General features: G+C 39.2%; 1 protein-coding gene across 1 annotated transcript in view; it reads left to right on the top strand.

Moving 5' to 3' along the window:
• The window catches only part of LOC107559630 (teneurin-3-like), a 308,103-nt gene that overhangs the window by 61,919 nt on the left and 229,857 nt on the right, over window positions 1-16,327 (top strand). Inside the window, exons 2-3 of the mRNA XM_016243524.1 lie at window positions 11,356-11,682; window positions 12,353-12,379. Coding sequence (XP_016099010.1) covers window positions 11,451-11,682; window positions 12,353-12,379 — 259 coding nt within the window. The 5' untranslated portion in view covers window positions 11,356-11,450. The remainder of the gene's footprint in view (window positions 1-11,355; window positions 11,683-12,352; window positions 12,380-16,327) is intronic.

Below are 16,327 nucleotides of genomic sequence, written 5' to 3'. Positions count from 1 at the left end.
GACATTCACACTGGATGTGTGTTTTTTAGTATCTCATGACATGAGCTTTGCATTGAAGACGCTATGTAACCCTAAGCATATCCTGAACTTTTAATTCATTAAGTTTTATAAAATGTGTATTGTGGATTATAAAATGTAGTCTGAACATGCTTCTGTTTGATTGAAATATTTCTATTTTTTAAATAAATGAATACATACATAATGAATCTGAATTGGAAAATATATAAGTCATTATTAATTATACATTTACATATACATTTGGGTGAATATTTCATGTTTACTCACCCTCATCCATAAGAAACAATGAGGTTTGTTCTCACATGTCAAGCATGCACAATTGAGCTTTCGTTTACCATATTTGACACATCTGTATATAATGAGGTAATAAAATCCTAAATTAAATTTTTTCATCTTATAAAGTGATTGTGTCTCTAAGAAACCTTGGCTTAAACCACCTGATTCATATGGTATCGTTCTTTGACAAGGTCTATTTGAAAATTTTAAAGCTCATATTAAATTGAGAGAATATTAAATATATTTGTGTATAAATTATATTTGTGTTCCAAAGATTAACAGAAGTCTTGTGGTTTTAGAATGGCATAAACGATGAACAAATTTTTATTCTGCGGTGAATTATCCCTTTAAATGAAATGTAAATGTCTTCTGTGAATATGGTTCAAATGTAAGACTAAAAGTAGGAAGTTTAACCTTTTAAATTATTAAATTAGAAATTAAAAATTAAGAAATATACAAATAAATTAATATAAAGTAAAACAATGTCTTCATTAGACAGATAAAATAGCAAAACAATTTTTGGGCAGCAAATGAAAGAGCAAGACTCATTCACACAAAGTTACTGCATTATTATCGGTAATGTGGAATTTGTACTAAAGATAAATTGTCTGAGGAATGGTATCTGGAGTTGGTGAAAATATCCTTTGCGATCTTGCCCCTCTCTCTTGCAGACAGTGTTTTGTGAGCTTAGTGTGACAGTGTGAACAGTTATTGGGCCCGTGACCGCTGTATGCGGTGTAACTGTGACTGAAGGTGGTGTAGTTTCTGCGCAGCTGTATGTTGTTGTGTAAACGGATCAGTTTCGTCTTCATCTGAATTAGCCATCAATGTCACGCCATTCTTTTGTGTCTTGTGCAGCTGCCATTAGACCCTCACCCCCTAACCTCCCTAAAACCCACTGACCGCCATTAACCCATACACATAACTCAGCCCTCCGCCATCTGGAAACAACTGGGCCCCACTTAAAACACCCGACATAGATTAAGAGAAGCGGGGCTAATTTATTAGAGGTCTGTCCCACCGGCTCAGGTTTCTGCTAGCACTCAGCACCGCTGTCCTATATTCACACATCCTTTGACTGACATGTTCTGCTGCCTGCACTGACATGTCATAGACATTTACATAGATACATTAGTTTAATGTAATAGATTACATCAGGTGGTAAACATAACTCACCGGATCTGTCAAGTGAAAAAAAATAGATGGCAGATTCCAAACTATCAGCATAAATGGTAACCATTGGCAACCAAGGTTAAAATAACTTTTTGTTTTGTTTAACGATCGAAGCATCTTTTGCTATTGTAATGTCTCAAGGCTAAATTAAACACGTTTATTGAGTTTGTAATGCTCAGATGTCTTGCAGTTTTTTTTTTTTGTCCAGGTGTGTGTGTTTAAATGTGTCAGTGGTGGTCTAACTGAAGGCTGTTCGTAATTAGAACTGCTAATGACGAAGTTTAGAGAACGGGCTTCTCCAATTTGGAACTGGGTGGCATCCTGTTGCCCGTGGCAGCTCAAACTTACAGCCAATCACCACAAGGCAGCATAAATCACAGAGAACAGAGATATATACGGAGGAGAGGGTAAACACTTCCAGCTGAAAGCATTTGGGTGTGATTTGTTGAGAGGAATGATGTCGTTTATATTGGGTGATCAGCGATGTTTAACAGACTGGCGCTGTATTTCATTTTCTCTCGGTCTCGCACTCATCCCTCTTCATTCTTTTCTATTTTTCCTCCCACACTCTCTCTCTTACACACACACACACACACACTACCTAAACACTCTTTCATCCCTCTGCATTTTCTCTCTCTCTCAGGGAAAGAGATGGGCCTGAACTCCCTGTCATTCCTGTACATTTGGCGTGGAGCGTTTGACACGGGCACTGTGGCAGAGTGATGCAGGGAGTCGTGCTGTGACGTGCTTTTGGATGTTTCTGAAAGCGCAGAGTGACAACCATTTGAACTGAAACATTTTAATGATGCCTTCATACTTCCAGGCAGAGGCAGCGGCAAAAAAGAATGAGAAAGAAAAGTCGCGCCATGTTCAGGAGTTCCGGCAAATCCTGCTTTGATGCCATCAGGCCGCCACATATTATCTCTGACCGTTCCTCAGTGAGCAGAGCTTTCATTTCGGTCGGCTGGAAATGAAGTCTCTGGCTACTTTTCTTTGGGCCACTTCCCTCCATACCGCCAAGGTTCCGGTGATTATGTAGCATTGACGATGCGCCTGCTCGGCTGCAACATAGTCCAAAAGTTTCAATTTCACACCATGTTCAGCCACATTGAACCCTCCTATTCCATAAGGACCCCCTGTCAACCCCTGTAAAATCCACCCCCACCTTGATACGTTTCCTTTTTTCTCACATCGATAGCTCCTCTGTTTCCAATTTTACCAGCCCTCACTGTCAGTGTCTGTGTGTTCTGCTGGGTGAAAAACGCTCTTGCACTCTTTCTCTCTCTCACGTTCGCGCCCTCTGTCTTTCACACCCTTTCTTTCTGTGTTTCTTTCCAACTTCAGTGCGAGTGTGTCTGATGAGCTCAAGCTGTTGAGTCTGTCTCTTAGCAGATCGCAGATTATTAGCATGTGGCCTGAATGTCTTGCTCCCACAGTTAAACCACTCTACTGATGGAGATAATTATTACAACTATACACACACTAACACACCGTCTCTCTAAATACTTTGCTCTCTCCCTCCATGTTCGGATAACATTCTCTGTGCTCTGTTGTTAACCCTTTGATGCATGATATCCATCTTTAAAAGCTGATTTAATCAATCAAAATATGACCAAAAAAAAGTGACTTTTTACCCTTGTCTTGATCATAATTCTTTGTGACTGCCTTTGTTTGTGTGTGTGTGTGTGTGTGTGTGTGTGTGTGTGTGAACCAAGTTCAGACTTTTTCTGCAGGTTACATCGTGTCTGACTTCATGAGTCAAGACACTTCTAAGTGTGTGTTCAGTAGTCTCTACATTAAAACTAAATAAAATAAAATAAACAAATGGTATGGAAATAATTTTAACTCAGAAATTGCTAGCAAATTTTACAAATATTTATAAAGAAGCAGCAAGTAACACATTGAATTAAACATGACAATTTTGAGCTAGAATTTGTTTTTGTATTTTTGTAAAACATTCTCCAATATTTTTTTCGAAAAAATAATTTTTAGAAGTGAATGTAATGGACAACACAATTTATTAATTGTGTTATAAATCAAATAAATCGTCAATGCAATGTGCAACACTTTCATTTTGCTTCCAAATTATATGCCATGTCTAATTAATTTAATCAACACAAAGTTTTTCCTTGACATCTTTCAATTTTGGGGCACATAAGTTCCTAAACATGATATACTAAGACTCAAATACTACTCCAAGACCGCACTACTGCGCAAGATCCACTGTCTTCATTAGTGAAATTAGTTATCATCTCAGTTTTAAGTTGCTCAGTTTTAACTTATTGATTATTTATCTATTGTATTCAATATCCCAATCCCAATCATATTGATATTCAGAACAACAGTAGACTTGTTGATATTACTCAACCATCTTCAATTCTTGCATAAGAAAAAAATAATAATATAATGTTAATAAAAATAAATAATTCTTCTTCTTTTAAAGTAAAAACCTTTTTTTTTCTTTTGTGATTTAATAATTCATGCATCAAGGGTTTCATTGCATTTATGTTTATCTTCATATTTTCTTTGACCAAAGCAACTTGCAAGTCTACATATAATGTAGGTGTTAAACACAAAAAAGCCAGACTTATGGTATTTCATGAATGTGCAATATTAGCCACACAATATGTCCATCACAGCTCTGATATTTTTTTATATATATATTTCACTATTATTTACAGGTTTACACAGGCTTTTAATCTGCTGCTGAAGAGAACAAAAAAACTTCTGATGTTTTGCCTCAGATATCTTTCTATTCTTGCACTGCGTGTCTCAACATTAAAACTTTTCCATTAGTGGAAATTATAGCCTGTGAAAAAGAGAACGAGAAAGAGAAATCTTTTCCCCTAAGTCTGAGGTCAAGTGAGCAGTTTTAGTCGTGTCCAGTTCAGCCCAGCACAATTCCTCAACAGAGGAGTCTTGGAATAGGAAAAAAGCAACAAGACAAAAGGAAAAAGAGCAGCAGTGCTTAGGCAAGCAATCTCTTGCTATATGAAAATGAGTCACTTCCATTCCAAACCTGATTAATTCCCTCTTTTAGTGTCTCCTGTCCATTCCTCCCTTTCTTCTTCTTTAATTCCACATTCCTTTCATCTAACCGATTTAAATAGTCATAGGAAAGATTAATGGTGGGAAGGAAAAGCTGCTTTTTTGATGATGGCATTTGTTGGATAAACAAAAGATCTCAACAGCAGCTAACAGTAAAGTTTTTCTTTCCTTTGATCCCAATTTACAGAGCTCCTTCCCTTTATTTCTCTCTTTCTCTTTCATTCAATTTCTCACTTTTCTTTCATACAGAACTCTTAAATTTTATATTGGATACAGTTGTGCCGGTCTGGCTTGTGTTTCTCCTCTTTTTGAGCTTTCATATCATACAAGCTGGCAAAACATAAACCTGCAACCCTCCCACCGGCCAAAAAAGAAGAAAGATGGATAGAAGAAATTCTCATAAAATTGGAAATGCCCAGCTGATGTTTCCAAGCTGTTGAGAATGATGGGAGTTCTGGCAGTGTTACAGAAAAGGAATGTTTTTTTTCTCTCTCTCCAGTTCATTTTAGTTGCTGTTTAACCTTCTGAATGAAGTCATCGTCAAATGTGTTCAGCCGGTAATTTAGCTGGCTTTTTCACTGATAATTTATCTATTTTCCATTCTCTCTTTCTGGCTGTTATGATAAGGATATTAACTTGCGCATTGAGACAGAAGAAAATAATTTTTTCTAAATTTAAGTTGTAAAAAAGCCTCCATTTTCAAGATTTTTGTTTCTTTATCTCAAACCGCAAAGATAATTTATTCATGATATATGTGTGTGTATATATACATACAATATATATGTAATGATTCTACTGGAGGCGAGTGTTGTGAGAACCCAAGTGCAGTTTTTATTATATCCAAAAGGGAGCAGATAAACAATAAACAAAGACTTGACTAGGCTTGGCAAAACAAGAACACAGACTTAGACAAAAACTCACCAACAGTGATTACACGAACAAAGCTAGACAAAGAACAACGGTAACAGGAGGGCAATGTATACAAGCGGAACAAACCCCAGATTGTGGAACAGTGGAGCAGAGGGTAAGACCATGGGCCGTGAAGAAGTGGTGGACCTGGGCCACGGAGGAAGGTCAGGTCTAGACTGTGGAGCAGAGGTGGGCCTGGGCCGTGGAGCAGTGGCGGGCCTGGACCGTAGAGCAGTGGGCAAGACCATGGGCCGTGGAGCAGTAATGGACGTGGACTGTGAAGTAGTGACAGAAACCATGGAGCAGCCATGAAGGATTAGGGAACCAGGGTGGAGCCAGAGACCTTGAACGGTCTCAGTGGCAGTAACATGACAGGCAGAGAGTTCATGAAAGGCCTCTGTGGCCACGACATGACAATCAGAATATCCTTGAATGGCCTTAATGACCATAATTTGCATGACAGGCAGAGAGTTTGTGAGGGGACTCCATAGCTGCAAAATGACAGGCAGGGTATTCAGAAATGGCCTCCATGGTCATGACAGGACAGGCAAGGGGTTCAGGGACGACCTCCTTGGCCGTGACAGGACAGGCAGAGAGCTCAGAGATGGCCTCCTTGGCTGTGACAGGGCAGACTAAGTTCAGAGACAGCCTCTTTAGCCGAGACATGACTGGCAGAGGGATTTTGTGTGACCGCTGTGGTCAAAACAGGTCAGACAGGAAACTCATAGGTTGGCACTAACACAGGACTGAGCTCTAGGGCTTGAGCGAGCTCTAAAGTGGATTCATGGACTGGAGCAAGCTCTGGAGCAGACTCATGGACTGGAGCAGGCACTGGAGAAGATTAATGGACTAGAATGGGCTCTCGAGCAGACTCATGGACCAGACCAGTGTGCAGCCCAAACACACAAAATGGTCATCGCCGTAACAGGGAGTACAACTGACAGTGGGACCACCTCAGAGACCCTCAGACTGGGCAGCGCAGCAAATATGCCAGCTGCTCGCACCGATACAAGCAGTGTGTCCTCCAAACTGGAAGCCAGTCTCAAACGTCTAGGAATCTTGTAGCCTCAGATGCGACATACACGACACCTGGAAACTGAAGACTCTAATGTGACGTCCATGTTGGCTGGAGGCTCTGGCGTGGCAGCCATGTTGGGTCGAGGCCCCTGAGTGGCAGCCATGACATGACGAGGCTCCGGCGTGGCGGCCATGACATGGAGAGGCTCTGGCTTGGCAGGCTTGACGTGAGCAGACTCTGGCTTGGCAGGCTTGACGTGAGCGGGCTCTGGTTTGGTAGGCTTGACGTGAGCAGGCTCTGACTTGGCAAGCTTGCCATGAACGTGACGAGACTCTGGACGATCGGCTGTGACGTGACGAGACTCAGGCTCTGGAAGATCAGCTGAGACGTGAGCAGGCTCTGGCTTGGCAGGCTTGACGTGAGCAGACTCTGGCTTGGCAGGCTTGACGTGAGCAGACTCTGGCTTGGCAGGCTTGACGTGAGCGGGCTCTGGTTTGGTAGGCTTGACGTGAGCAGGCTCTGACTTGGCAAGCTTGCCATGAGCAGGCTCTGGCTTGGCAGGCTTGCCGTGAGCAGGCTCTGGCTTGGTAGGCTTGACTTGAGCAGGCTCTGGTGTCTCAGTCGTGGCATGAATTAATCCTGACATGACGGTCGGGGCATGGAAATGCTCTGGTGTTGTAACGAGGCTTCAGCAGAGTGAGGATCCATTTGCAGCTTTATTGTAATCTCAGTTGTACAGATAGGGTCAATCACCATCAAACACAACAATAGTGGCAAGGTGGCAACCCAGAAACAGGCATAAGGTCAGGACAGGCAGAAAACATTCAACAATAAATCCACAACAGGAAACAGTCCAGGGCAGGCAGCAAAGAATCACGGTGAGACAAACACAGGAAGAAACGCTCAGAAATGTTCACCGGGGCAAAACAAAACTTCACAACTAGGAAGAGTCTGAGAGCTGTAGTCCTAAAGGGAGTTAATATTCGGGAGAGGGATCCCTCTTGTGGCGAGCGAGAGGAACTGCGGAATCCTCGTTTGTGACAGGTGTGGTGGGTTCTGGAGGATTGCAGGATTCCTCGTCAGCAATCCCCACAGTAAAAGAAGATACACTTAATAACAAGGCATAGTTAATGTATTTAGCCAAGGGGAAATGGATTTTCCCCCTGGCATTTGAGAGCGGATGGGTTCGTTCAAACCAAACCAAAAAATGTCCTTAAGTGCCATGTCATTAAAATCAACTATGTGACTAAGTTCGCAAAAGTCCTCAACATAGTCCTCAATACAGCGATAGCCAACACATTTGACTCTTTTATCTGTAAGGCAGATTTTCAGTTGCTACAGTGTTACAGTTGTTCCCAGTCATCTGGCACTGTCTGAGGTCACCTATCAAGCCAGCAGGGACATGTGCAAACATACAGAAACACAAATGCACACATTTGCACATGTGAAAACACTGCATATTCGTCTTCGGTTGTGGCAGGTTCAAGCTGAAATCCCCCCTGTTGAGCCAAGTGTTACTTTTCCGCTTGACTTGATTCCTGCATCCGCTCTCACGGACAAGCACACAGACGCATACACAAGACACACACATACTCTTTCAACACTGAGTGACTCATTCTACAAACACACAAAGACATATGCAGACTGATTAGGGCTGTTTCTTATGCGAGGGGTTCACAGTCTGGTGGGTGTTTAAAACTGTTTAAAGGAGGAAGTTGGGGACTGTCGCACAGTGTTTGTTTAAATAGTAATAGAGATTAAGGGTGAAAATGAAAGGAGAAAACACATCAGCTACAGCTGATGTTGCTTGTTGAAGAGGATTTTATATATTCACCCACAAAACAGGACTGTGGATTTTCAGGTTTGTATGGTCGAGTTTGGAGGTCTCTGTTCCCACAAACCAGGCAAATTCAGATTTCATCTGTGCTGTGAGCCATCATTAATGCTCTTTTTTATAAATAAATGTTGCTCCAAAATAACATCTCTGTGTTAGACACTCAGCATGGGCCATCCATTTATGTATAAATGCTTATTTAATTTAATAGAGGACATGCATTTTTTTCGATGGTCTCACATCGAACACATTTTAATAATTTGAACTGTATGTTGACTCCCAAATGTATTATTATAAGTTTTTTAATATTAAATAAAACTGGCTGATTTGTGCAGGACACCACTGCTGATATGTGCATTGGAGCATGACATACTGTTATATCCTCATTGATAATTTAACATATTCACTATGTCTGACTGCAAACGTAAATGATCCTTCAGGTTTTTTTCTTCCCTCAGATTCCCATGCCAATACAATACTCAAATTACCTCAACAAACCTCTTGTAACAGTTTGCCATATTAGGGATGTCAGTGTTTTCCTATTTTAGGCTTTGTGCTATTCATTGAACCGCAGCAAATTTTAATTAAGAATTCAACTACCAATAATGCAGTCGATGAGCTGTTCCTAATTCATTTATGAGGACAGAGAGGAATCAGATAATTATGGCACACATATCCATCATAGACAAAACTGTTTTTTGTTAAGTCAGCTGATAAGAAAATATATTTAGTCTTTTATCATTTTGTTCGTATTATTTTACTTACAAAAAAAATCTTAAATTTTAAATTGCTTACATGTAGTTATTGAGACTAATCTCACACTTTTTTTATTTTCTTTCTTTCTTTCTTTCTTTTATTTATTTATTTATTGTAAAGTTGATTCTATATTTAAGAGCCCAATAAATAATTGTATACATTTCCACACTAGGTGCCAAAGGCTCTAATAAATATCTCTGAAAGTTTGCTTGTTATGATGGTGGTGAGGAGATAAATGGTCAATAAAAAGTGGAGCTTCTGGTATCAATGTAATTCATACTGCAGTGACATCAGCATATGGGCCTGACAAGCAAAAGTCTTTGTCTCTGCTCTAAAGAGCAAGATCCTTTGTGTGTGTGTGTACAGATGCGTATATTTGTGAGTTCAATATGCATACTAAGGCCCTCATGAAATCTGCAGGCATATAACAGAAACATACAACTGCTGAACATGTGAAAAAAGTCAACTTATGCAACATTAATTCCAGATCAAAGATGTTCACGCCCATTTTCAGAACAAACCAATAAGAGAAGTGATCTGCGATGAAAGCACCTCAGAACACATTTTCAGTCAGCAACAGAGCACTCACGTGCACTTAAACACTCCTTCACACTTAAGAGACATCCCAATTACCCCTATATTCTGCCTTTCAACCTTCTCTTTCTTTCTCTCTCTGCTATCTGGCACATTAGCGTCACACATGGAAGTAACCAGTAACCATCTTTGCCTAGTAAAACATCCAAACCCCTCAGTCACAGGGCCCTTCAGATCTCCTGTCGTCTAACACATCGATATAGGGAAGCTTTTTAAAATCATCTACACACACTGCATACAAAAAAATCAAGAGCGCCGCCTTGAAGAGAAAGTGTATGAAAGAGGAAGGGGCAAAAAAAAAAAATGTTTGAGCATGAAAAGCAAAGCATGCATGTTGGGAGGGCTCCAAAAGAGGGCCAGCCAAGAAAGAAATTAAAGTACAGCGATTATCTGGACCCAGAATTAGAAGCAGAGGGTTTTGGACTAATAAACATTTGAAACGCACCCCAGGGCCCTCACCATCATTTATTACTCCACCATCTCCCATTAGTGTTTTTTTTTTTTTTTGGTTTCTTCATTTTTTTTTCTTCATCAATTCCCAGGATGTTTTAGGTAGATTTTATTAATTCTTGCTGGCAGGGTTTAATGAAAGGTTGTTGGTTATTTTTTCCTCTTCCTTTCTCAATCCCTTCCGCTTTGAATGTACTGATCCGGTGTTTTATTTCGGTCTTCTAATGACTGTATCATTGTTATCAGTAACTCTTGGCATATTACAGGTCAACAAAGAGTGGTCATCAATTAACTGACACCATCCCTACCCCCAACTAAGTGTCCCGTTCTTACCCCTCAGCACTACTCTTAAGCTTATCAACTACCAAAACAAACCACCCCTCTTCAGTCTCTCACACACACAGAGACTAGCACACTGTACATGTATACACACACTCAACTCAAAGCCTATACACATTCACAAAGATTTTATTGCAGTATATAAGGCACAGATATTCAGCAGCTGTGCTATTGCAAAATCAATTATAGTTTATGAGTTCTTAAAAGACAGTGTGCCACAAAATAATGCAATGTAAATGCACAAAAATCTTCTTTCGCATTTCATTTGGTGGCTACATACAAAAACAATGTTACACAATAAGTGTAGTCCAAAGAAATAGTTTTATCATGTGACTGGCGTAATGGCTGCAGAAAATACTGATTTTCCATCACAGGAATATTTTTTTAAATATATTAAAATAGAAAACAGTTCATTTTAAATTGCAATAATATTTCATAGTATAACTATTTTTACTGTATTTTTAAGCAAATAAATGGAGCCTTGTGAGCATAAGAGACTATTTATTTATTTATTTATTAAATTTAATTACATTTTACTGACCCCAAACTTTTGCATGTTAGTGTGCATGTTCACAAAATAATTTAATTGCAATGAATTTCATTGTAATTAGAAAAAATTATAAATAAACAAACAAATAAACATTGAATACGAAACATCACTATAGATTACATAAAACATTTCCAGGAAGGACTCTTGCGAATAAAAAAAAAAAAGCGAATACAGGCTGCGGGAAACACTCTCACACTGTCTCACGAAAGATGCCGCCCTCATGGCATCTCCCGACAGTCCAGAAGGTGGAAAGGATTTGTGAATCCTGGGAAGATTATGTGTACAGCTTAGTGCTCTGTGACCGCTAGTTTATACTTTTTTAATTCTTTCCCTCCATCTCACCCTCCCTCTCTCTTCCAATCCCTATGTACCCCCTCTCTCGCTCTCCAGGTAGACAACAGTAAGCTCACAGTCGGGTGGAGCCTGTGGCGAGCGAGCGCTCCGATTGGTTGCCGCGTTGCGTTTCACCGCGTCATGCGGGCAGGATGGATGTGAAAGAACGCAGGCCATACTGCTCACTTACCAAGAGCAGGAGAGAGAAAGAGCGCCGCTACACGGGCTCATCCGGCGACAGCGAGGACTGCCGCGTGCCCACCCAGAAGTCCTACAGCTCCAGCGAGACGCTCAAGGCCTTCGACCACGACTCCTCACGCCTTCTGTATGGAGGCCATGTCAAAGAGATGGTCCACCGAGAGGCAGACGAGTACAGCCACCAAGGTGAGTCACCTGCGCCTGTCATCTCTCAAGAGATGCAGGCCGAATCCATTATGACTTCACCCAGTATAGAAGTCACATGCCATACAGCTTTAGAGCACATACTGAAAAATAAATAATAACATATGCCTAGAAATACGACAATAATACACTTTTGAATGCATCACATTCAAATAATAATATATGGGATGTACAACCATAATTATACATAATTAGAGGAAATTAAGTTTGGTTTGGCACGACCGCACGCTTTCTCTGAGAAAACATTTACTTACGTTTGATTGAAAAATTAAGCAGATTCAAAACAGATTAGACAGATTTACGCACACATACTCACTCTGATACTTGTCTAGTCGACAGAGCGAAGAAATAAAACATTTTCTCTGATTAGTGCGATCCAAACCCCTCGACCCAGACTCTCATTTTCAGATCCAAAGTTTCCCTTATAACATATGCCCATGTGTCCCATTGGCAATAATGAATGGCACCATAAAAAACATAAACAGCATTATTGCGCTGTTCTGAAGTTTGCAATGTGCCCTGGTCGGCCACAGTTTTATTACTAATTATGAGCACAGAGGGTCCGCAAGCACTCGCACAGCCTCACTTTTATAAACTCCTGCACATTCATTGAGTTCTTTGTTGTTTTCTTTTTGTTTCTTCTGCATGTAAGGCTTCATCAAAATATACAGCAGTCAAGGTGAGTTTTGCGCTGTGGATATAGTACAAATGTAGATTTGGGTCAAATGTTTTTTTCCTTAGGTGTTGTGCTTGTCTGTGTTGCGATAGAGGTTAGCACTGCGTGTTTGTGTGCCCTTAATGTTAGTGTTGTGTTAAGCTGAAGGTCAGCCTAGCTGCTATCAGTCACTGGAGTGCTAGAGGCTCTGTCTGTTGAGTATGTTTATTTTAGAAAGCACAGGAAGTGACACCAGATTACAGCATGGGTTAAAGGAGCAGCCTGCCTCCAACCATTATGCAGGGTAGCCCACTCTATCAAAGAGAGAGAGAGAGAGAGAGAGAGAGAGAGAGAGCGTAAAGGCGCTCACAGATGTAGTGCAGACACCGTTGAGCTCTTGAGGGACTGCACTTCAGCCTCAACATGGTCTTCAACACTCTCCCCATAATCACCCTGCTGCAGACGTCACCTAACCCAGTCCCAAGCCCTAACCTTGGCACGCAACGGCGTTCGTCATGAAACTAATTCCTCCCGTGTGATATATTTTTAGCCTTTAGACCATTGCAGAAAGCGATACCTAGATAATTAATTTTGCGGAATAGAAAGAACCAGGCAGGCAAACTGAAATTGTTAATTAGCCATTACACAACAATGGCAGATTGGAATGACTGAGATCTGAAATAATGTAGCCTTGCTGGGAAGTGCTGCCATTCAGTTCCATTACAAAGTTCTATAAAGGTCATTACCAGTTCATTGATTGCTTTCAAACACAAATTAACACTTCATAAATATTTGAGCAGAAAAGCCATAATTGCTCAATTATCTTATCCTGTACAATTTCATCTACACTAATTGGTAATTTGGAATTTATATGATTTTAATTGAACTTCGGTGGAACCCCGATTATTTCTGTAGTTAATAGCCCTTATTAATTCCTGTTAATACAGGGGATCAATGGTTTTCTTTTTCCTTTTTTCCCCCTTTTTTATCGTCAGCCTAATAAAATATGCGGCTCTTTGCAGTGATTGTTTTAACATGACATTCTGTGGATTAAAATAATAAGTCACTTACATGTGAAAACTTTCTTAGGTTATTAGGTATATTTCATAAAATACTTTTTTGAATTTTTTTTATCATTTGCAAGGTATATATGACTTATTTGATTTAATTCAATTGATTTGATTTAGTTGATTTGATTTCTTTTTTTTCACAAAGAGATGCATTTAAAAACATTTTGAAATCATTTGATTGTTTCTTTGAGTCATAACCATTAAAACTTATGAGGATCTGGTTGCTAACGACTAAATAAATGATCCGTTTAAAGACCAATATGTTTCCGCAATATATATGGTTCTCAGTAAATGTGAGGAAGGTTTTTTTCTTCTGGCACTGCGGTTTTTCAGGCCTCACTGTTTTTGGAGCCGCGCACACCTATCACCATGGCAGATAAGCTCCCTCCATGGAATGCAGTCTGCTCCGCAGACTAATTCTACAGAATACAGAGTTTGGAAATCATTGGATCCAGACAAAAAGAACGGGAAATTAATCATAAGTCGTAGCGGCTGCTAAGTTGAAAGTCCTTTTACATTGACTAATGTGAAGATACATTTTAAATTTTGGGATTAATGGACTGTAAAATAATAGGTTATTTTTAAATAACTGTAAAATAATATGTTTATTTTTGCATGGATTCATTTGTATAATGTTTTAGTGTTGTGTGTTTTTTTATTTCTTTTCTTTTGTTTTATTTTTTATTTTATTTATAATTTTTATAACATTTTTGTATTTATTTGTTTGGTTGTTGGTTGTTTTATGAACATTTTTTGTTTGTTTGTTTGGTTATGGAATGCAAGTTAAAGAATTTTAAATAATTTATTCTTATATATTAAATTTGTATATGTTGTTCAAAAATGTAGTTGTGCATTTATTTGACACATTTGAGCATATTATTCAATCTTTTATTTTTATGTTGAAGTAAAGGTGATTATTCCATTACTTAGTATGTATTCATTGTCCACTTTTTTGTTCTTAGTTATTCTTAATTGTAGAAGGAAAATGTGTCAGTATTTAAAATGCAATTAATCTGTAAAAATTAAATTCTTTAAAAGTGATGTTTCATATGTATTCATAATCAGCATAGAATTAGCATTATCAATTTAATTAGTAGTATATATTAATATTTAAAACAACAATGCATTTCACTTTGTAGATGTGTTTTCTAATCATATATGATTTGTTTGAGGTAGTTTTTAATTTTAATATGACTTTCGAGATGTAGCAGTTTTTTGTAGTGGTAGCCATCTTGCCTTTGAAGTCAGATATTAACAGCCTGGAGACATTTCTGAAATTATCATCCAGATTTAAAGTGCTAAACGTACCAGTTTGACTGCTAACACACTATGGCATGATGAAGTTATCTTGTAGTCTGCACCACATTTCCCTTTACAGTCTATATTTGTGTGTGTTTCTGTCTGCCTGAAATGGCACCTATTCACAAACTTCAAGCTCAATCATTTCACTGCTAAAGTAATTTGATTTTAATTGCAAAATTATCTAATGATTAGACAACTGAACACAGCAGCATGCTAGAGCTGTTTTTTTCTGTTATTATTAGTATCACCTTCATTGTGCAAACTAAGTCTTACAATAAATAGTATGACAGTTTTGATTACAGAAAATCAAATATAAATTGTGATTTTGGCTGTGCCGGCTTGACACGGATATAAATAATCCTTCATTTCAGTAGCGGTTTTCCCTCAGTTTGAGATCTTGCACAGCCCAAGAGACTGCAGTCAGTTCATTAAAATATTTTTAAAGAGTGTATAAATGGCTGTTTAGATATGTTGCCGCGGTGTTCCCTCTCACAGCTAATTGCTGCCGTTTATCTGCATCTTTCCAAAATACATGTAGAAGGTGCACAGAGAAAACGTCATCAGTCTCACTGTAAAACACATTTTTCAAGCTCATTTTCATTTTTATTACAACTAGGGCTGCCAGGAAACATACATGGTGCTACAGGATAACAATTAGTCAAGTGACTGCCCACCGTTCTCAGCGAAAGTACTTGAGTTTGTATCTGTATTTAAAAAAAAAAGAATAAATAAAAACATAGGACCAGAAATTTATATTTTATGACAGTTCCACACTTGTCTCAATTTAAGTTGGTTATTCTTAATCTTGTTTTTTTTTCCTTTGAGTTGTTACTTGCCCACATATTTGTGCTTGTTAAAATTTCACCTAATGCATGTGCCTTTCTTTCTTTCTGTCTTATATGTTTTTCCCTTCCTCATTAGGTGAGCTAGTATACACATCATAGTCGTTCAGCAGAGAGCGAATTTCTGGTAACTTGGGTTTATAATTGTGGTTCCAAAAACCGATCAGGACTGACATGTGCATTGTATTGTGGGTGTTCGGGGAACAGACTGTTAAGTCTGCGGATATTTGACTGTCTGATGAGATTTGATAGTCTCTTTGTTCCACACATGGGGTGTTAGTTTGCCTTCCGTATAGTGTGTGTGAGTTGTTTACAGAAGCTTTCCTTTCTGTCTGGCTTTTGGGTCAGTTGATACAATCTCCCAAGGCAAAAAAAAAAATTTAAAATAAAAAAAGATAGATTGCGGTATCAATTTACAGCTTTATTTTTCTTTTCTCTTCCCCTTTCTTTGGAGCCGTGGATCTTTTCATTGCTCGACACTCCCCAAATGGCTCCCCAGATGCCAGCAAGGCCCATTTACCTGTCAGCTTGTGTTTTAGCAACACTCTATGGGTTCTTCCCATCCCACAGAACAGACCAACAAAGCTGAGCTTCTCCTGTCCACACACACACATGTGAAAGAGACCACTCTGTACTCACAATGAGAACCACTTACCATGACGTCCAGCCCGCGAGTGATACTGAGCCCTCTTAGGCTTTTCCCAGTCCCTCCAGTGAGGACAAACGCACTTTTCTCATGCTCATATACTTACAGTGGC

Source organism: Sinocyclocheilus grahami, unplaced genomic scaffold, assembly GCF_001515645.1.
Source record: "Sinocyclocheilus grahami isolate Dianchi unplaced genomic scaffold, SAMN03320097.WGS_v1.1 scaffold693.1, whole genome shotgun sequence".
In the NCBI taxonomy this organism is placed as follows: Eukaryota; Metazoa; Chordata; class Actinopteri; order Cypriniformes; family Cyprinidae; genus Sinocyclocheilus; species Sinocyclocheilus grahami.
The sequence above is the reverse complement of the archived record's forward strand: the minus strand, read 5'-3'. Positions and strand labels throughout refer to the sequence as shown.